The sequence below is a fragment of the Saimiri boliviensis genome, chromosome 4 (genome assembly GCF_048565385.1).
Source record: "Saimiri boliviensis isolate mSaiBol1 chromosome 4, mSaiBol1.pri, whole genome shotgun sequence".
In the NCBI taxonomy this organism is placed as follows: domain Eukaryota; kingdom Metazoa; phylum Chordata; class Mammalia; order Primates; family Cebidae; genus Saimiri; species Saimiri boliviensis.
Genome location: NC_133452.1, coordinates 114,829,279 through 114,850,919, shown reverse-complemented (window position 1 = coordinate 114,850,919; position 21,641 = coordinate 114,829,279). Strand labels below are relative to the sequence as shown.

Sequence of the window (21,641 nt, the reverse complement as noted above, 5' to 3'; positions counted from 1 at the left end):
CCATCACTTGTATATCTATAAGTAACACCAAGTCTTTTTAGTCTATATTTGGGAATGTAAGCTTCTGATATTTTAATTTTATTTTATTATTTTAAAAAATTATTGTTTAAATTCATTTATTGGTTGTCTGTCACCATAATTTAATTGATTTTATCCACATTCCTTGTTTGTATTTTACCATCTATGCAATCAGTACATATTCTACAATTGATGACATGTTATTGTTTAATTAGCAGCATTTTTCATTCTTAAGAGAGAGACTCCTTACCGCCATTCCTGAGTTACTTGGTCTGATAGGCAGGACAATGTGCCCCCGACAAAGGGGTCCATATCTTAATCCTCAGAAAAAAAATGGGAATTGGGATGTCAGATGGAATGAAGATTGCTGTTATCTGACTTTAATGTAGGGAGCTTATATAAAGTTATCCAGTGGGCTCAATGTAGTCATAAGAGTGCGTATAAGTGAAAGAAGGAGGCAGCGGAGTCAGTCAAAGACAGAGATGTGACAGTGGCAGCAGAGGTCATAGTGATTCCACATGAGAAAGACTCAACCAGTCATTGTTCCCTTTACAACAGAAGAAAGGGCCGTAAGACAAGGAATTTGGGCAGCCTACGTTAACTAGAAAAGGCAAGGAAACAGATTCTCACCTAGAGCCCCCAGACAGAATGTAGCCCTGCTGACACCTTGATTTTAGGACTTCTGACTTCCAGCACTGAAAGATAATAAATTTGTGTTGTTTTAAGCCACCAAAAAAAATTACGTAAAGTAATGATGTATCCTAATACTGATGGCATCTTTGATTTGGCTGAATGTGTATAGATACTTGATTACCTTTTCCATTTAATGCTTAATTGTTTCATACCAAATCATATGTGTAATTTATAATGTGGACCAAAGTGGTATAACACCAGATTTTATTTTCTCCATCAGCATGAGGTACCCAAAATTCATTTCTTTTTATGGTTGATAATATTTCATTATATGGATTTAATACATTTTGTTGATCTATTCATCAGTTGATGGGCATTTGGTTTGTTTCTACTTTCTGACTTTTGTAAATAATGTTGATATGAATAGTTCATATATGTTTGTGTGGATATATATTTTTAATTCTCTTGAGTGTATACCTGGGAATGGAATTACTGGATCATGTGGTAACTCTAGTTTACCTGTATTTAACTAAAGTGCCAACATATTTACTGAAGCAGCTCCATCATTTTACATCCCCATCAGCAATATTGAGGATTTCAGTTTCTCCTAATTCTAGTCAATATTGTTATTGTCTATTTTTTATTATATTATCCTAGTACATTTAAAGTAGAATATCATTGTGGTTTTCATAAAGCTGCTCTTAAGCAAAAATTATCAGACTACTTTGTTGTCTTCAAGAATTCACTTTGATTGTGAATTTAGATTCATTTATTAAAGTTCTTCTGAGTTAGAAATTTTTTGAGAAGCAGTTTTCCTTAAAAGGATAGCATTTTTAAAGTATTATAAGTTCAGTTTCTTTCTTCTCTGGGGATTCTTTAATTCTCTATGCTAGAATTATCTAAGTACTTACTTATACAGATCAATCAGATCAGGAGCTCTATTAAATTTAAAATATTCTACTGTAAACACACATGGATATGTGTATTTATTGCAGCACTACTCACAATAATAAAGTCTTGGAACCTACCCAAGTGCCCATCAATAATAGACTAGATAAAGAAACTATGGCACATATACACCATGGAATACTATGTAACCATAAAAAAGGTGAGTTCATGTCCTTTGCAGGGACATGGATGAAGCTGGGAACCATCATTCTCAGTAGACTAACACAGGAACAAAAAACCAAGCACCACATGTTCTCACTGGTAAGTGGGAGTTGGACAATGAGAACACATAGACACAAGGAGGGGAACATCACACACTGGGGCCTGTTGCGGGGTGGGGATAGGGGAGGGATAGCATTAGGAGAAATACCTAATGTAGATGATCGGTTGATGGGTACAGCAAACCACCATGGTGCATGTATACCTGTGTAACAAACCTGTGCATTCTGTACATGTATCCAGAACCTAAAGTAAAATAAAAAGAACCCCCCCAAAAAATCTCACTTACCCCATAAATATATACACCTACTATATACCCATAAAATTGAAAATTAAAACATTTTTTAAAACAAAATTAAAATTAAATACCTTGGGATCTAGTATTTGTCTATTTGGACAGCTATCCTTGTATACACAATGTAAGAGGTTTTTTTGTCACTAATTGGAAAGATTATTCTTTAGCAAAGAGAATTAACATGTTCAGTGTTACCAGTCAGCTATAGAGTTAAAATTAACATAGTAACCTAAGCCTAGACTTTAAAGGGTTTTTCTTCTTTCATTGTCAACAATATATTTCTTGAGTGATGTGAGTTTTTAGTAGCATGCAGAAAAGTGTATATATGCCGAAAGTTTAACAAACTACATTTTCTGTCATCTACCATCCAGCTTTCAATGTATTCCTGATACATTGAAATCTGTTGGCCAGCCATCTGACAGATTTCACTCATAAATAGATTCCTTATTGTCACCTCCACTAGTTGGTAATGTGTTATTAGTCATAAGCAATGCAGAATCAGAGCCAGTCTTGCCAAGACCCAGAACCAGAAAGAAACAAAACAAAAATAAAACACGCATAGAAAACCAGAATCAGAAAAAAGAAAACAGAAAGAAGACTGTGTTGTTGCCTCTTGATATTAAATTTAGAAGCCAGGAAAAGGCAGGGGCTTACAGAGCCCACGAAATGCCTGCTTGGACAACACAGCTAATTGGCTTAAGTAGGGAATTCATTACTTAGGTGTCTTTGGTGGGACTTCCAGTACTATCAGAACGTAATTCTCAAAGTCAAAACATAATCACCAGAAAAATAGCAAATGTTGGAGCTTTAATTAACTAATTTGTGAGAAAACCAAAAGTATAGCAAGCTGTTTCCAAAGACGATACAAGAAACCCTTGTAATTTTGTACACACACAAATAGTTATTGGGGAAAAATAGAATACTGAAATTAGATTACTAAGTTAGATTCAAAACTGGATAATGTGTTGTAAGTCAATAAAACTGATGTATTGGTTATCCTCTCTAGAGCCAGATATAATCATTTGCCCTTTATCAGTTTTTTTTTTTTGTTTTTCAAATTAACATCTAACTTTGCAAATAATTATAATGCTTGGACTATAATTAGTAAATACCAAGTCAAAAAATTTACATTTTTGTAGAGAGTCAAATGACCCTTAGGTGGGTTCGTTAGGGAATGCTCAAGAAAAGTGTCCAGGAAACTAATTTGTTTGGTTGACTGGGTTTGTCTTATTTCCAAGATTGGATATTTTTTTCTTACTCTGAGCAGTTGGATAGATGGGTATCTATAATGTGATACCAAAGATTGGAGAGGGAACAGGTTTCTTGAAGGGTTGAACACTTTGAGAGCCTTATTAGATGTATCCAAGCAGATACGTCAGTTGACCACTAGATATATAAATCTGGAGTCCAGGTCTGAGTTCAAGGTGGAGAAAAACAAATGGGATCTGCATTACATAGATAGTTTATAAAGCTTGGGACCAGACGAGACATCTGTGGAGTTCATTTCTTGTGGAAGAATATAGGCTAAAGGGTTGTGCATTGAGGAACTCCCATATTTAGTGATAAAAGAGGACCAAGGTCCTGCCAGTGAGACACAGGTTTGGAAAATCCATGAGAATAAAATATTTCAAGACAAGGGAATCAAATGTTTTGAAAAATGCACGGCATATTGAGAGGTTAAAGGACAAGGATGGGTAAGTAACAAGATTTTGTTGTGTGAAGTTGTTAGCAACTGATAAAAGACAGTTTAAGTGAAGTGTTAGGAACAAAGCCATATTCAAATTAGTTCCCCCCCAAAATAGGAGGAGAGGATATATAAATAACTACTTAAGATTTTTCAGTAAAATGTCTAGAGGAAGAGATGGGATCAAAAAGAAAGGGATTTCGTTTGATTTTTAAAGATGTGTTATACTGATCATTTTTTCACTTTCTACTCATAAATCAATTCATTCAGCAATGGGAAGAGGGCTGTAGCAGTTTTAGTGATGCATAAGGTGCATGCTGTTATGTAATATCAGAATTTTAATATAACCAGTACAAAATATAAAACAAAGGGCCAGGAGACAACAGTCATGAAGCTAGAGAGACTGAAAAGCTTTATTAAGCGGAAAGCCTTAAGGTGCATCTTAAAGGATTCAGATATGTATAAGTGATAGGAATAATTTTTTAAGAAACAGAAGCAGAACAAATAAAAGTTAAGAAATGGGGCAATAGAAGACATATTTGTGCTGCAATATTCATATTGATTGGATTAATCTGACTTATTAGATTCTCTGAACTGCCTCCTCAAATAGAAGAAATGAAAATACCTTAAATGTTTTCTCATTGAATAATTATAGTATTATAGATTATTTAAGAAGCTATACATGTCCTCACATAAGAATTTTTTTAAGCAGCTAGACAAATATTTTATCTTTTGAGACAAAAAGCACCTCATAATTTATTCACCCAATCATTTTTAATAAACTTGACCCCCTCCCAATGATAATACTTGTTACACATTTTTTCCAGAACTTTTGTTTGTCAAAATTGTACAATATTTCACTGCCAAGATTGGATATCCATAAAATAAAGTTTTGAATCTTCCCAGCTCATCTTAAATTTTAATAATAAAATATGATAGAAGACATTTTCCTATACTTTTAAACTTCTTTATAAACTAAAGAACAATGCCCAGAATTTCACAGTGGTATTTTTTATAGACTGATATTAAAAATGCAAATTGCAAGCTATAATAGAATTCTATCTTTATGGAAATAATGGGGAGAAAAAAGGGTACATGTTAATTAATTTATACTTTCCTTTAAAGGTTAGAAACATAATCAAAAGAGAGGTTTTCAGTAACCACTGTGGAGAGTGTCCTAAAAAGATTGATGAGTGATGACAAACCACTGCTTTCTCTGTCGTAGGCATTTGACTGAGCATGGACATTTTAACTATGAAATTGACAAAATTCTGACATTTCTGTAGATTCCCCAGAAGAATTCTGCAAGTAAAATAGTAAAAAAAAAAAAAAACAGCAGAGTAGCCTTAAGGATGGGTGGCATATTTAGATAATGCATTCAAATATGTTGGCAAAGACACAGAAGAAATTGACTGTAATATTTGTCAGGAAAATCTGCTGGAGTTGGGAATATAAATGCCACAGGAATCAGTTTGAAACTAATCATATACAATAATACTCACATTTATGTCTCAAAAAATGTATATAAAATGTGTAGCAAAATTACCAGATTTGCAAGTGACTTTTAAAACTTTGAATTAATTAAAATCTGGAATAAATTGAAAGACTAAGAATTATATATTATTATCAGAATTTTGATGTGGACCAGTTCAGGTAATGCAGTTAAGTATTAAAAATTACAAAATGTCCTCATCAAGTAGAGGTCTCAATTTTCAATTCACAGTTCATGAAGGATCCTAAGGACCAGTCTTGTCTCTTTTCCATAGCTTGTAAACTCTCGTTTCTGATCTTGCCCTCCCACCTTTCTGAACTGACCTCATACTAATTTCTCTCTCATGTATATGACAGCAAACTTGTTACATAATCCCAAGACTTTCTGTTTTATAATTTATAATCATATTACGATTTGTTCTGACTCACATATTAAATATCCTCACTGTTAAAGTTGCTGTATCAGCTTGTGTGTATTTTGTAGTTCAAAACAAGAAGTAGAAAATGAAGAAGATCAAAATGGTGATAAGGGTCATATAAGTTAGGTTTTGCAAATATTTGGAGGAAACATAAAATTAAGAAGGTCATTTTAGATGTATCAAGACTGATTTTTATTAGACAGAAAGGACTGTATGGATAATAAAGCTGCATATGGATTGTAATTTAAAAGATTTTAAGAATACTAACATCCATGCTCCCTCTCATCAACTCTCAGACATAATTTACTTTAGCTAGTAGAAAGGCGTATTTCCCTGCTAACTTTCCATGCTGCGTAAAATAATTAACAATAATATATTCTTCAGGGAGAGAAGGAATCTATTCAGATAAACTTGTACAAGATGATAACATAGACAAGTAAGTTTTGATAGGGAAAAAAAACGAAAAATCAAAAAAGAAATCAGCCTACATCATACAAATGTGAGGCACTGAAAGAAGAAAATGAGGTGAAGAAGTTTGTATGGAGGAAATGGAGCATGAGGGGACAAGGAAGAATGAGGGAAAACTTAATCCAAAAGCAAGTCTTTTTTTGTTTCTTTTTGTTTGTTTGTTTTTGCTTTCTTAGCAGTCTTAGACTCATTGTTATGTGTTAGTTAGAATCCCAAAGGGAAATTAGAACAGATACTCTTTTCATTTCTTAAACCTTGTTATATGGCAAATTTAAAGAGTATACATTTCTAAAAAAACATTTTTCTGTCTGGAATGTATATGAACTTTTCTTAATAATTGAAATATTTTAGTTTTTCTCTGGTAACATAGTAACTGTACTGTTTACAAAGTTGGTCAGTAACATTCATCTCCCCAGGCATGGCATTGGTTCCATTTATTTTTATAATCTTTAAAAAGTTTATAAATTATTCCATGTTGAAAAGGCATTGTCTTAAGCCATGTCTAGTAATAAATATTTTGTGGGTGGTGATGTGATACTAAAGTATTTGTATCTGTGGAACCACTTATTTTCCCCCTAAAAATGTGTCTGGATTATTTCAAAATAAATTAGATTTAGAATTTCAGTTATGCTGACCTGTAATTTATGGATGCATGTATGTTTTTACTTTGTAAATATAGTTCATTTACCCCCAAAATGCAAGGCAGACGGATGGGGACTTCAGGAAGAGCCATGATGAAGAGCACCAGTGTGAGTGGAGAGATGTATACACTGGAGCATAATGACGGCAGCCAGTCAGACACAGCTGTGGGTACAGTTGGAGCAGGTGGAAAGAAAAGGAGATCCAGCCTGAGTGCCAAAGTGGTTGCCATAGTGTCTCGAAGGAGTAGAAGCACATCTCAACTTAGTCAAACAGGTGAGTGTTATGATTTCAGCCTAAACAACTCAATTCCTTGATGGAGAGATGAAAGTTGATCTTCATGCTCTGGCTTATAATGAGATTGTGGCATGTATTTCATTCTTCTTTGAAAATAAAATTTATTTTTCTGTCTCTGAAAATCTGATAAATAGATGGGTTTATTTTTTTCTGTGCAGCTCTCTTCACAAGGTATCACTCTTTAATCTGTAAAGTGGACAGATTTTTTAATTAAAAAAATTAAGGTTGTATTTGCAAATATGCAAGGAAATGCAAAGAAGTATTAAACATCCAAATTTATTTACGTGCAAGAAAAGCAACAGGATTCTCTTTTTCAAAATGTTCCATAATTCAATCACTTATTTTTGGCTATGTCTATACTTTTTATAGAAAAGAAGGTCAGTTGTGCAACTTGACATATGCTCTTCAAGGTACTGTGTAAATAAAATAATTGAACTGTACTTGTTTTAGTTTCAATGTAAGTAAAAACCCTGCAGCAATTTTTACTTTAGAAAAATGGGTCAGTGGTTTTATGCAAAGAATAATGTTTTAATATAAATATGTGTTTCAGATACTTTCTGCTACTTATAAACTTAAAAGCTTAATGTCCTAAAGGTATATATTTAAAAAGCAAGTACAAAAGCGAGAGTGGCTTTTTTTATATTGTAAAATATAATAAAGCACTGCTTAAAATTATATAAAATTGGTCAGACAGATTAGATTATTCATTCAATACTATGTGAAACTAAAGGTAAGTAAAATATTGAAGTTATTTAAAGTGTCAGCAACTGTTTTTCCTGTTATAACCAACATTCATTCCATTTTCTGTTCCATAATAGCAAGAGCCTTATCACAAAATTTAATTGTACCAAAAAGCTTTTGCAAAATACTTTTTATGTCTCACTCAGCATTCTGGAAACTACCTATTTTAAATTATTCATTCTACTGGATATATTGGCAAATAAATTTGAAATAGTAAATTTGAGTCATGTCTTAAAATTATAGGATTAGAATGAATCTAGAATAGCTAGCATCACTGTGATAGATCTGCATCTTTGCCATTCCAATTAGATGAGCTGTTCTATTTGTTATGAAGGAGAATTATTTTTCTTTAGAGTCAGGTTCCTTTACAGTAAAAGAGGCATTTTTCGTTTGTGTTGTTTGTTTAATTTTTTATGGTGGTACTTCCTAATTATTGGTTTTGAAGTAATTCTTTATAGCATGAGGTGGTGGAGAAGGTTTTGACCACCAGACTTCAAAATACTTAGATGAGATGGAAACGTTCTTTGATGTCTTTGAAGGAAACCAGTGTTTTCTGTGTGTGAGACTGTAAGTTTAACTGTTGGTTTTCCTTCTTCCTTCAACTTTCCAGTGTCTCTCTTTCTCTCTTTTCTCCCTCTTTATCCTGTTTTCTCCTCTAGCTAGTTAGTTCCCTGTCATTCATTACTTGAGTAGAATACAGTTTTCTTATAAAACACAACAGTAATTTTGCATGAAAACTATACTTGTGGCTCATTTTTTTAATAATGGGTAATGGGTTCAAATTATTGTCATCAAAACACTTAGCCTCTTTGCATTTTTCATTTAAGTTTTATCCTAGTTATGGTCAGATCTTGTCTTCAAATAATGTCTTCCTTCCCAGAAGTTGTATTGTTAATAACTTCATGGAATACCCTATTTTCAGAGATTAGATTACAATGTACATGTGCAAAAGGGAAATTGGATTATGAAGCCAAGATACCAAAACATGTAGTTCTATTCCAAAGTGACTCAGTGAATGAACTTTGACTTCTGTCTAGGACTCAGTTTTCTGATATAATGGTGGGTTGAATGGGATGTCCTCCTGTAAACTTTCTGTGTGTAAAATTTTATGCTTCTCTTTGTACATAATTTAACCTTTCATTTGATAGCCTCTCCTTAGGTTTCAACCTACTTGATCTTTCTAAATCAATTAACAAATGTTGATAACCCTCAATTATCACCCCTCTTTGTTTTAGCATATTTCTCTTTCTTATGACTTCCACTAGTGATTTTCCCCATTAATGTAATTATATTTCATCTCTCATACAGAGAGATAACAAAATTCAGAATTAATTATTATAAGAAATTTTAGTTTTTATTGCTTCAGCTTCTGCATTGACCATGAGATCTGGATTTCTTTTCTTCTATGAAATATTCCTTAATTTTAATCTCTTATAAGAAAGCCCCTCTTAGATGTCTCTCTTTAAACAAGTTCAGATTCTCTCAATTTTCAGCCCTTACTTTCAATATAGATAGAAAGGGTATAAAGTAGCTAGAAAGGTACATTTTAAGAAAGTGTCCCTGATCCAGAAATATTTTGGAATAGAATGAATCTCTAGATGCTAAACTACAAGTTGGGTTTTAAAATGTGAAGATTTTAATCTGTGTTGGTTTTAGTGGCCTAGTCTATGTAATATAAGGAATTGTCCCCTCACACATATGCTAACTGTATAATACTCCCTATAATATCCTACATCTTCTATTCACTTAAAAATGAAGGCATTCCTTCCACACTCTCTCGTGGAAGCCTTTCTTCCCCTCCTAAACTCCATCTCTTTCTCTATTCCCTTCCACTCAGTGTGGAAGCTGCTTTCCTCTCCTGGATTCCATCTTTCTGGATTCGCTCACTCAGTGTGAGAGTTAACTGTTTCTTTCTCTTTCCTTCTCCTGTTTCTCTCTTTAAATAAATCACTTTCTACAAACAAAAAAAAAATGAAGGCATTATTGGGAAATTTCTACAAGTCTGTGCAAAGTCATTTCTAAATACAGTTTTGAAATTATTATAAGTATCATAAGAATAATAAGTATTCATATATCTAAGTGGATAAAAGTAATATATCTACATTTCTAGAGCTTTTTCCATGCTCTCTTAAGTTATGTTTGTGTGAGGGTATACAATTTCGCTCCTTCATTGGTCACAAGACACTGATGAAATGTTATTTTTCCCATTTTAAAGCTGAAGACCCTAAGAGAGATTAGATAATTTGCCCAAGGTCTCATAACTAATTGGGCCTAAATTTAAACCCAGGGTACCTGGCACCAAAGCCCATGCTTTTAACCCTTCTGCAAAAAAAGAGAGAGAGAGAGAGAGAAAAGTGAGCACGAGCATATTTGAGAGTTTGAAATAAGTTCAAGCATTTATTGAACATCTATGTGGTTAGTACATGCTAAGCATCATACCAAACCCTGAGTTAAGAGCTGGGATAAAGGAATAATGGCGAATTGTTCCTGCTATCAGGGATATCACAGTATCATAGAGCAAATCATATATAAATGTTTCATCTCAGAAAAGGCATTTACAGTTTAGAAAAGGCAATTATATTAAATAAAAGTATCAGAGTGGTAGAATGGAGACACAGGAAAGGACGACTCATTCTGAGAGGCTTTCTTGAAGAGGTAAAGCCTGAGCATAAAAGCATAAATAAATCAAGATGAGTACACAAGGAAGGTCTTTCCACAACAGATGAAACAGTACATTGATTAAATGTTGAAAATGGTGCTTAGTTTCCTGGGATATGGAATAGAAATCTGTGTGGCGCCTAAAACTGTATGAAACATTTCTCTTATTCCCATGGATATCACTCCTCAGTATAAGAGTAAGGTCATCTCAGGACAGATCTCAAATCAAGTAAGTCCCATATAACTGCGACTACGATTTCTAATAGAACTTTTAGTTTTTATGAAGAAAACATTTATAAATGTAAAATATCAGCCTTATAAACTAGAAATTACTCAATTTACTTTAACTTGTACTCTTGGGTAACTTTATCTGCAGTGCTATACCAGGCACAGTGGGTATTTTAAAAATAGAAGTATCATTTATACTGAAAGGATATCATTCATGCCTGAAATACATGAACCAAAGAACAAATGAAAAAACATAAAGTAAAATGCCAGAAATAATAAAATCTAGTTCCATTCATGTATGTTATCAAAGGTAGTGGGGAGACAAATTAGTCAAGGATCTAAGTCCCCAGGATGAGGACACATGAAGCATTGGTAGATGATTTGTTCTAACCATTTAGTAAAATTATTTATTACATCATTAACAGCTGAGACTACTTTGTTAGAGTAATATCTTTTCTATAATTATTGAAAATGTTGATGTTATAGTCTAATTATGGAAAATATTGCAGGATTCTTACAATTTTCAAACAGTTGTCAATTATGACGTATTATGAATGTGTTAAAAATCACTTCTATGTTTCTTTAGTAACAGGTATTCTGTACCTTTCCAATATTTTTCTACTATCAGAGTTTATTTCTCCCCTGCGCAGATCCTTTCCTTCAAGACCCTGTTCAAGACCCTCTAACTCTATATGTTGTCCCCCATTATTTTTACAGTTTGACTGAATTCCTAAATAGAGCTCTCTGACTTCATTGTCAACTTGCTGCCCATCACTCTCCATTTTGTCATTCATTTCAGCTCTCTCGCTCTAAGCATCATCTTACTCATCTCCATTTTAATTCCCCTCCACAATTAGATTTGAGACACAGTTATTGTCATAGGTGGGAAAGGCTAGAACAGAAGATATTCTGGGTGGGACCCCAAGGGAATAAGGCTAGAAGGTCTACGGTGTCTTAGAGAGAGGCTGCCTCCACCATCCCTAAAGTCTGTTCACAGGAATGGTGCTGGGGCTGGCAAGATGCATAAACAGAGGCAAGTCTTATCTTCAGGAAGCTTCGCATTAGGAAGGAAAGAGATCAAATGTAGCAGTCCTTTTTTCTTGATTCTAAGAAAATATTTATTAAGTACTTTTTATGTACCAGATTCTGTAATTGAGGGAGTAGTAGGAAAAAGAGGGGTGTGAGTATATATGTGTGTGTGTGTGTCTGTCTGTCTGTCTGTCTGTGTGTGTGTGTGTGTGCGTGCACACATGCATGTCTCAGAACAAAGGAATCTGATCATTTTCAGATGTGAAATGTGGACATACACTTGCAGATGGAGAGATTGAAAGGTACTGTACAAAGAATTTTAATTGTGCAAAGTTCCAGAGGACAGAGGCTAATTCAAGGACACAAGTTTATTTTTGGAGACAGAGAAGGTTGATTCTTTCTCTTAGTATAACAGAAAAGAGGAAATGATTGAAATACAAAGGAATATTGCAGTGGGAATATTGAAAGCTGAAGGAGCTTGAGTCAGAGACTTCTTGATCTTCTCAGTGCAAATGAGGCATCAGCAAATGAGGAGAGTGAGGATACAGGGTGAGCAATGTTGTAAGAAATTAATTGATATGAATATAATACTACTGATCCAGCTAAATTTGGATGATGCAAGTCATCTGGAAAGTAACTTTAAAATATATTTATTAGAGGTCAAGGCCACCCTTGCAAGTATCTGGTTCACATTAGCTGTTCTTTTGTCTTTCAAGACTGTCATCCCCTTCCTTTATGCACCTCCAGTGTCCTTGCCAAGGTGTCTGAAATCACCATAAGATTCTTTGAGAATATATTGCCACTTTCTTTAAATATATAGTTAAGTCTAGATTACTGCACTCATTTTAGAGATTTGCCTGTCTTGGGCTGCCATTACTGTTTAGTTTGACCCTTTCTAGCATGCATATTATTATTCTTATTGGAGAAAATTGAAGCTTTGCTCTCTCATTCGTATGTATTAATATTGTGTCGTTACAAGGAAATGAGAAAATCTTATTCCTTTTCTTTTCTTTTTTTTCATGGTCTTGAACTCCTGTCCTCAAGTGATCTTCCTGCCTCAGCCTCCCAAAGTCCTGGAATTACTGGCATGAGCCACCACATCTGGCTCATTCTTTTTCTTAATATGGTTCTGAACGGCTTTTTTTTTTTTTGCTTTGGCAATTTATTTCTATAAAATTAAATAATTACTTCATTGTAATCAAGGGAATGAAGCACTCAGGAGGTCCATAGTGGAGTACAAAACTATATAGAGTTCATTATTCTACAAGATTATACAGGCAATAAGTATTCTAAGACGTTTTAGGTAGACTTATAGATATTAGATTTCAAAACAGGTTAATAAATGTTTATGAATTTCCAAGGCATATTGCTAACTTCTCAAGATGAAATCAGCTATGTAAACTAACAAAACTTCCGTTGTTCTACTGTCAAGAAATGAATAATATACACTGATATAACTAACTCACACTAAAGGGATAGTGCTTGAATATGCTAATTTCCAGTGAGTTCAAGGGATTATTTTTAAATTCCTATCGTCCTTAGACAATACTTATGCCAATAAATGTGTAAAATATTAAATCTCCTCCTGTTAATTTTTTCCAGTTTTATTACCCAAAAGTCACACCGGTAAAGCAAGTCCTGAAGTAAATCAAATGAGCACCTTCCTGGAGAGCATACTTTATTTACCTTGGGAAAATGGATGACATTTGCCCTAGGACTTATTTTTCTCCTTTTAACCAGTACTGTTTATCAAAATATTCTCTGTATTTCAAGTGTGGTGTGGCTTTGTGAAAACTCTGTGCTTTTTCTCTTAGAAAAATAACATTATAGCTGCAGGGAGGAAGGCTAAGGTAGTGTCTTTGAACATTCTAAAAAATGTTTTCTTGGCTCTGCTGATTATTAACAATATAAGCCAAAAATTCTTACAAACAATATAGGCCCTTTGAAAGTTTCAGAAACTGAAAGCTACTGTGGATCAAAATCTTGCTGAAATCTAAATTCCTTATTCATGCCTTATTGCCTCTTTTACTTGATTCATTTAATGGCACAGGAAAAACATTCTGAAGAACATAACGTTTCATGTTCTTTGTTTCCTGAACACAAAATCATGGTGCCAGAAATGATTCTCAAGTCTGCAAAACTATCAAATGAATGTAAGCATGGGTTCTTTTATTTACTGTTGCTGTCTGGCTTAGGAATTCACTACTGTTAATACAGATTCAATTCAACTATAGTAACTCATATTCTGAAGAGATGACCTAATAAGGATTAGTATTTTCAAACATACTCCAACTGGTCTATGTTTGTTCTTTTCCTTGCTCTGAACTATAAATTTTGAGTTAGGCTAAGAAGTAGATATACTTTTAGGTTGGCTTGGCAGAAAAAAAATTATTGATTTCAGTGGAATTAATTTTTATAATTAATTCGTATTTCAGAATTTGGAGGAGGAAAGGAAACTAAATTTATTAAGTGCCTTCAAAGCACAACACTTAGCACTAAAATAATTACACATGGTGATAATTATTTTTAACTATACTAATTGTTAAGCCTGAGATCAGTTTCAGAATAGGTATCATAAAACATTTTAGGTAGCTAAAGATGTACAGAAAGTTTATAGATATGAACTTATTTTGTTAATTTAACTCATGGTGTAGGCCACAGGTACCATGCAGATGTGAAACCAATGTCATGTATGGTAACATAAAAATATTAGTAAAAGATGTCCACTCTTATTTGATGTGAGTAAATGGTTCTTATTTATGTTTCATCTCTCAAATGTGCAACTTTATTTTTTGTTACGCTTCAGGCCTGTCTTCCTGGACTTCACAGAACACCTTAAAGCTTCTTTCTGTGTACTTCTGCAGGTGCTCTACCCAGAAAATTCTTAGTCTATCAGCTTGTCTGTCAAAATCTTTCTCTTCTTTCAAGCTCTATCAAACTTTCAACTTCCTACCAGAACCAAAAATAATTTTCTTAAGTTTTGTAAGACTTTTGGGGAGTTCTCATGTGGTGCTATATAAATATCTTTTTGCCCAAAAGCATCTGTAGAATTCATGTCACAAGGTGAACTCCGAAATAACTCAAGGGTAATGACTATGCAACAGGTATTTTCTGGTCTTTCAGAACAGTGCATTTAATGCAGAAGAATCTTGATAACTGTCTATTAGGTAGATGAATATGATGTTTGCTCAGTCGAAAATAATGCGCAGATGGTAATTAATTGATCATATCATGATATAATATTTTATTTAACATTGTGACAGTCAGACTCTTCCTGGTGGGTAAATTTTTCTTCTGTGTTTGGTTATTTCTAGGAAATAAATAAGTCTTTTTTAAGTTTTAACAAGTACAGTTGACTCAATGCGGTTTGAAATGCACAGGCCCACTCATACACAGATTTTTGGCAACCAAATGCAAATCCAAAATAAAGTATTCATGGGAATTATTATAGAAACCTGCATATGCGAAGGGAGAGCTTTGATTTTGCTATACATGGGGGTCCTGGAGTCAGTCCCCAAAGTTTACTAATGGATAACTCTAGAAGTGATTTGTCCATTACTATGCTACCTCTTTTTTCCTTTTTTTCTCTTGGTTGCTTATATACCACTTCAAAAGCACCTGAACATTGCTCTGGATACATTTAACCAGTTAATCTACCTTATTGCTTTTAAATATTAACTCTTCTATAAGCAAGAATAATTAATTATCATTTTAATATTTTGATTTTTTAATAGATTAAGAGGATACATTTACAAGTTTGTTACATGGATAAATTGCATAATGGTGAAGTTTGGGCTTCTAGTGTACCCATCACTCATATAGTGAACACCGTATCCAATAGGTACTTTTTTTCAGCACTCACTCTCTATACTGCCCTCTCCTCCTTTTGGAATACCCAGAATTGGTGTCATTTTAACTACTTTACCATTACAGTAAATGTCAAATAAAGTAATATTTTATTAGAACATTTTTGGAACATAAAAATGTACATTTATGAGGAATAATAATTGATAAAGATACCAATTTACAACATCCTTTTACATCATTTACAAAAAGCTTATTAATCTTATGAAAATACTTAAGTATTAATGCAAAAATATCCAGATTTTTTGGAAATCTTTCTTTTGTTAGGCATAGGGCCAGAGGTGGCTTGTGGATAAAGGATCTACTGTAACTGCTTTTCAAGTAAGCTAGTAAATTCTTACTTGGGAAACAAATCTCTGATATTGAGCCAGTACATTGTGATACTCTTTACAAAATCATTTACACTGTAAAGATTCTTTTCTTACAACCAAAGAATGTGGTACACACAATGATTAGTCATAGTTTTAGTAAAGCTTAACAGACTTTATGTTCTAAGCCTGCAAGGAGCTCAAAAACATTCTATATTCCAGATTCAAAGTCAGTTCCATAGGATGTTTTTGTACATGGGAATACCACACTTATTTTTCTATTAATTTGAAACTGTGAAGATTCTGACAAGTAATCAAATAGTAAATAATGATGCTACACTTAGAAACGTTTAAACTGAAAAAGATTAAAACTTACATGTAATAATTAAAGTTACATTTATAAATAGGCATATAGTTGCATTGAACACTGCTATGTCTACTGATTTAACGATGTAAAACTATATTAATTGGGAAATATAAAGCATTAGTTAACATCTATATTAATATTCTTATCACTCTGAATTTGAAATTGTAAGAATGAATCTTTGGCCTGTCTACTTGCATTATGGAAACTGAAAATGGATGTAAATCCTCTAATGAGGAAGGAATCTTTCAAGGAAAGGATATGATTAGAAACTTGCCAGAAGGGGTTGATTAGCAACCCACAGGAAAAATAAAGCCAAAACAGTTAGTCAGCTCTAGGTAATTTAACCTGCTGCTGAAAATGCTGGTTCCTATTTATACTTTCTACCTTGGGAAATTCACCCAAGCTATCATTTGATTGTTTTTAAAAAGGAAAAAAATAACCAGAAGAGTCATCTTAATAAACGATTACATAAAATTTCATAGAGATTTATAACTAGTGTAGGATTCTGTGATCAGCTAATCAAAGAAGAAAACAGACTAATTGTCATAGGTATTAGAGACTTATTGAGAAGGTTGTTATGAATAGCAAGGTCAGAGTAGGAAAAATTTACCTTTGAAGTAAAAATTTAATCTCAATTCAGTTATTTGGCTTTCTATAATGCTTAATAATTCTGTTTTCTCATGGATCATTCTTTATTGTCTCTGTCAAAGTACAGTTTGAAAAGTATTTTGTGGGAAAAATATTCACTTTAATAAATACATCATTTAAAAAATCTAATTTTTGTACACAGAAAAGAAGGGAAAAAGGCTAAATTCAGATATTTTGATGTTGCAGTAAATGCACTGACCATTATAATAAAGCATATTTTTTCCAGAGCTGCTTTAATTTGGTCTAAGTACAATTTCAAGTATTGACTTTAATTTCTAAGAGATTTGTGGCTTCAATGATGAGTCCCTTGGTGCCTAAATCAAAGTGGCTCTGTAATAAGTGAGTTCTGTTGGCTCCTTTCTGCTGATAGAACCGGAAGCAACAGCATGTCTTCTGGAGGCCTCTGCCTGTGCTTTTCTCTTCATATTCAGCGCGTCCTAGATTCACTGGCCCAGAAAGCACAATACAGCAGGCAGCTTTTTACTGTAAATGGCTTAGTGACATTATTTAAAGTAATGCCAGTTGTCTATTCTTTTGTTCTGCTTTTATATTTTCATAGTTGTCACTCACTGCACACCCTTTGGCTGAAGTAGAAGAGCCTATGCCCTTTAGAATTTGGCACTGAGCACTCTTAATGGTACATAAGAAGTAAAAGTATTTTTCTTGCCCTGGAGTTATTTACAAGCTCATTTACTAAGTAGTGTATCAACAGGCAAAGAATGATTCTTTCTTTGTAGAACTTTAGCTTTTACAAAGCCCTTCCATGCTCACCATCTCATGAGTGCAAAATTATTGGAAGCTTTTAAAATAAAAGGCTGATCAGATTGGGAAAGATCAGGAATGCATAACTAAGGCAGGCTTCCTGAAGAAAATGACTTTTAAAGTAAAATGTAAATATCTGCTTTTTATTCCTCAAAGTCTCCGTAAACTTTAATATATTCTTAATAATTCACTTTCTTCTCATCTAAAATATAATTGTGAGAATTAAATGCAATTTTGAAGGAGCATAAATATTTCATATTTTAAATCCTTGGCACATGAAATTTAATTTTTTAGAGAATCTTTTTTAGTAGTATATTAGATATCATTTATGTTATTTATTCTTAGTTGTATCCTACTCACCTCCCCAGGGTATTAAAAAAATGCCATTAGTTCCATTATAAGCTTTACCTTTGTTCTCACCATTAAATTTTTAGGTCGGTATTGCCTAAAATTAGCACTCATTTTCCACTGGACTAAACAGCTGCTGTTTTTATTTTCACTCATCATTAACAGTCATATTTAGGTGATGCCAAGCATTTACTTCATTCATTCCACAGCTATTGATCAAGTGGCTAATAATAAGAATGGCTAATAGTTGTTCAGCCCATATTTAACTGGTTCTTTGTATGGCTTATATTGTGTATTGTCATATTTAACGCTGTCAGCAACCCCATGACATTGACACAAGAGACTATGACACAGGATTCTGACTATTGGCTGGATTCTTCAAGGAAAAAACAGAAGCTGAGAGAAATTAAGTCACTTAACCACTGTCATAGAGCTAGTAAGTGGCAAAGAAAGAATTAGAATTTTTGTCTGTGTCTACAGCCTCAGTCCTTAATCACTATACCACATGGCTTCAGTATGTTTAAAGTGCTATTACATACTAATTAAATGTATAATTACCTATAAATATCCAGAATATCCAGTGTCAGTGGTGAGCATTTTGTCATTTCTACAGAAGTTTATATAACCAGAAAAGTATTTAATTTGGACTTCATTTTTTTTACAAGTAGAAAATTATAACATGTATATCTGTATAATTTTATACCCTGAGACTAAGCTGAAGCACACCACTATTTTTTCATCTTCAATGATATGCCTCACCTTATTAGTCCCATTTACTCATCAGGAAACTGAACTAGAGAGAGGCTATGTAACTTGCCTGAGTTCACGTAGTAAGGGCAGAGCTGGAATTTGAATCCAGCAGTTGGGCTACAGAGTCTGTGCTCTAAATGGGACATGTCAGTGAAGTTGGCCGAGGAGGTGTCACTGTCGGTGAGCCTTGTGACTGCAACCATTTTACTACAACCATTTTACTGCACCCCAGCTCTTTGATGGATTAGTTCAGCTGATGTTACCTTAAACTGTTCAGAATGCCTCTATATACTTACAAGAAAACTGGATTCATTTGTTCTGCTTATTTAGCCAATTTGCTCATTCATAGGGATAAGCCTAATTGTAGATATTAATAAAAGCTAGGTTTATTGGGTACCTACTCTGAGCCATACTGGCACAATTATAGCACTTTAAAACAGGTACCATTATCATCATTATTTTATTTAGATAAGGAAACTAAAGCTCAGAAAGATTAATTGGCCCAGGATTACATAGCTAATAACTGGTAGGCACACTATTTGTATGGTAGAATGTATTCTTAGCCATAATGTTATTATATCATCCTCAAGTAATTGGATATATTAGTTAACATAATTCTAGTTTCTTTTTTCTTTTTTCTTTCTTTTTTTTTTTTTAAGACAGAGTCTTATTCTTTCACTAGGCTGGAGTGCAGTGGCACGATCTCAGCTCACTGCAACCTCCGTCACCCATATTCAAGTGATTCCCCTGCCTCAGCCTCCTGAGTAGCTGGGACTACAGGCACCTGCTACCACACTCGGCCAATTTTTTGTATTTTAGTAGAGACGGGGTTTCACCATGGCCAGGATGGTCTCAATCTCCTGACCTCATGATCCACCCACCTCAGCCTCCCAAAGTGCTAGGATTACAGGCATGAGCCACCATGCCCAGCCATAATTCTAGTTTCTATAAAAAATTACCCTAAATGTATAAGGCTCACATTTAGTAAAATTCTATTTATTGTTAATTTAACGATTTGAGGAAGATGCTTGTGGCTGGCAATCAACTCTCCTCTGTGCAGTGGTTCAGATGCCTAGGCTCTTTACATGTTATGCATTTTATCATTCAAATCCATATGGCAAAAGGATAAAAGGAGAATGCAGAACATATATCTGACTCCTAAAAGCCCTATTCTAGAAGATTCACACCTCATTCCTAATAATGGTCTATTAATGACCAACCCTAGATGCTAGGGAAGGGAGCTGAGAAGTATAATCCCTGACTTAGCAACCATTTACTATGAATTCTGTACCTGGAAAGGGCAGAAACCACTATCTGACTCTCACACATACAACTTTTAAAAAGACTTTCATTATAATTAATTAAATTGAGAGTTTAAATTCTTTTCTGAAGTAGAGTCTGAAAATATTGGTGCTTTCTTTTGTTACTGTAAAATCTGTGCACTGTCAGTGTAATTTGAGAGCCCCCTTTATCCCATTTTCAAAGCCTGTCAGATTCCAAAACTGACCCCACAATTTCTTTCTTTCTTTTTTTTTTTTTTTTTAAGATGGGGTTTCACCATGATGGCCAGGCTGGTCTTGAACTCCTGACCTCAAATGATCCACCCACCTTGGCCTCCCAAAGGGCTAGGATTACAGGTGTGAGCCACCGCGCCCAGCCTTGACCCACAATTGCTATTCATTCCTCAGTTTTAGATTTTCTTGGCCTCTTTTGACTCTTGGAATCCAGCTTCCCCTGTTCGATGCAGTGTATAAAGCTCAGCCATTTCCTTGCTTTGTAAAACAAAACAAAGCAAAAAACGTTTGTTCATGTCCAGGCTTTATGAGTTTAATAGATTTTGATGAAGATTCTTTTGGTCATAGAGGGATTGAAGGAAAGGTGATTAGGAAGTGTTCATGTCACAAAGCACACGTTATTTTTCTTTTTTTTCTCTCTCTGTCACCTCTGCTGCTTGGTTACTACCCCTGGCTTGTCTATGTCTACAAATAACAGACATGTACATTTATGTATCATTTACTCTTCCAAGTTATTTAATCAACACTATTTAATCTTTAAAACAAGCCGATGGTTCTGTTTTGATAGGTTCTGTTAAAATTTTTCTGGTGTACAGTAAGGAAACTCAGGTACAAAGATTAAGTAACTGGGGTTTGGCAGAGCTAGTATTAAAACCCAGGCTGGCCAGGTGCAGTGGCTCATGCCTGTAATCCCAGCACTTTGGGAGACCAAGGTGGGTGGATCATGAGGTCAGGAGACCAAGACTGGCCAACATGGTGAAACCCCGAATCTACTAAAAATATATAAAAATTAGCTGGGCGTGGTCCCAGCTGCTTGGGAAGCTGAGGCAAGAGAATGGCTTGAACCCAAGAGGTAGTGGTTTAAGTGAGCCGAGATCACGCCACTGCACTCACTCCATCCTGGCAACAGAGCAAGACTCCTTACCCGCCAAAAAAAAAAAAACAGGCTTTGGCCAGGTTTGGTGGCTAATGCCTGTAATCCCAGCACTTTGGGAGGCCATGGTGGGTGAATCACCTGAGATCAGGGGTTTGAGACCAGCCTGGCCAACATGGCAAAACCCCATCTCTACTAAAAATATAAAAATTAGCCAGGCATGTTGGTACATGCCTGTAATCCCAGCTACTAGTGGAGCTGAGGCAGGAGGATCACTTGAACCTGGGAGGCAGAGGTTGCTGTGAGCTGAGATCATGCCACTGCACTCCAGCCTGAGCAACAGAGACTGCATCTCTAAATACATACATACATACATACATACATATATATGTAAATAAAACTCGGGCTTGTGGCTACATATTCTGTCCTCTTACCTACT

General features: G+C 34.3%; 1 protein-coding gene across 50 annotated transcripts in view; it reads left to right on the top strand.

The window, feature by feature from the left end:
• RIMS1 (regulating synaptic membrane exocytosis 1) overlaps positions 1-21,641 on the top strand; it is a 521,656-nt gene that overhangs the window by 438,266 nt on the left and 61,749 nt on the right. For 31 of the 50 annotated variants that reach the window (XM_074398056.1, XM_074398055.1, XM_074398054.1 and 28 more), the window contains one exon: positions 6,855-7,090. The exons of 11 other annotated variants lie outside the window; for them this stretch is intronic. In XM_074398056.1, coding sequence (XP_074254157.1) covers positions 6,855-7,090 — 236 coding nt within the window. The remainder of the gene's footprint in view (positions 1-6,854; positions 7,091-21,641) is intronic. 8 more of the 50 variants (XM_074398057.1, XM_074398065.1, XM_074398064.1 and 5 more) reach the window with 2 other exon arrangements.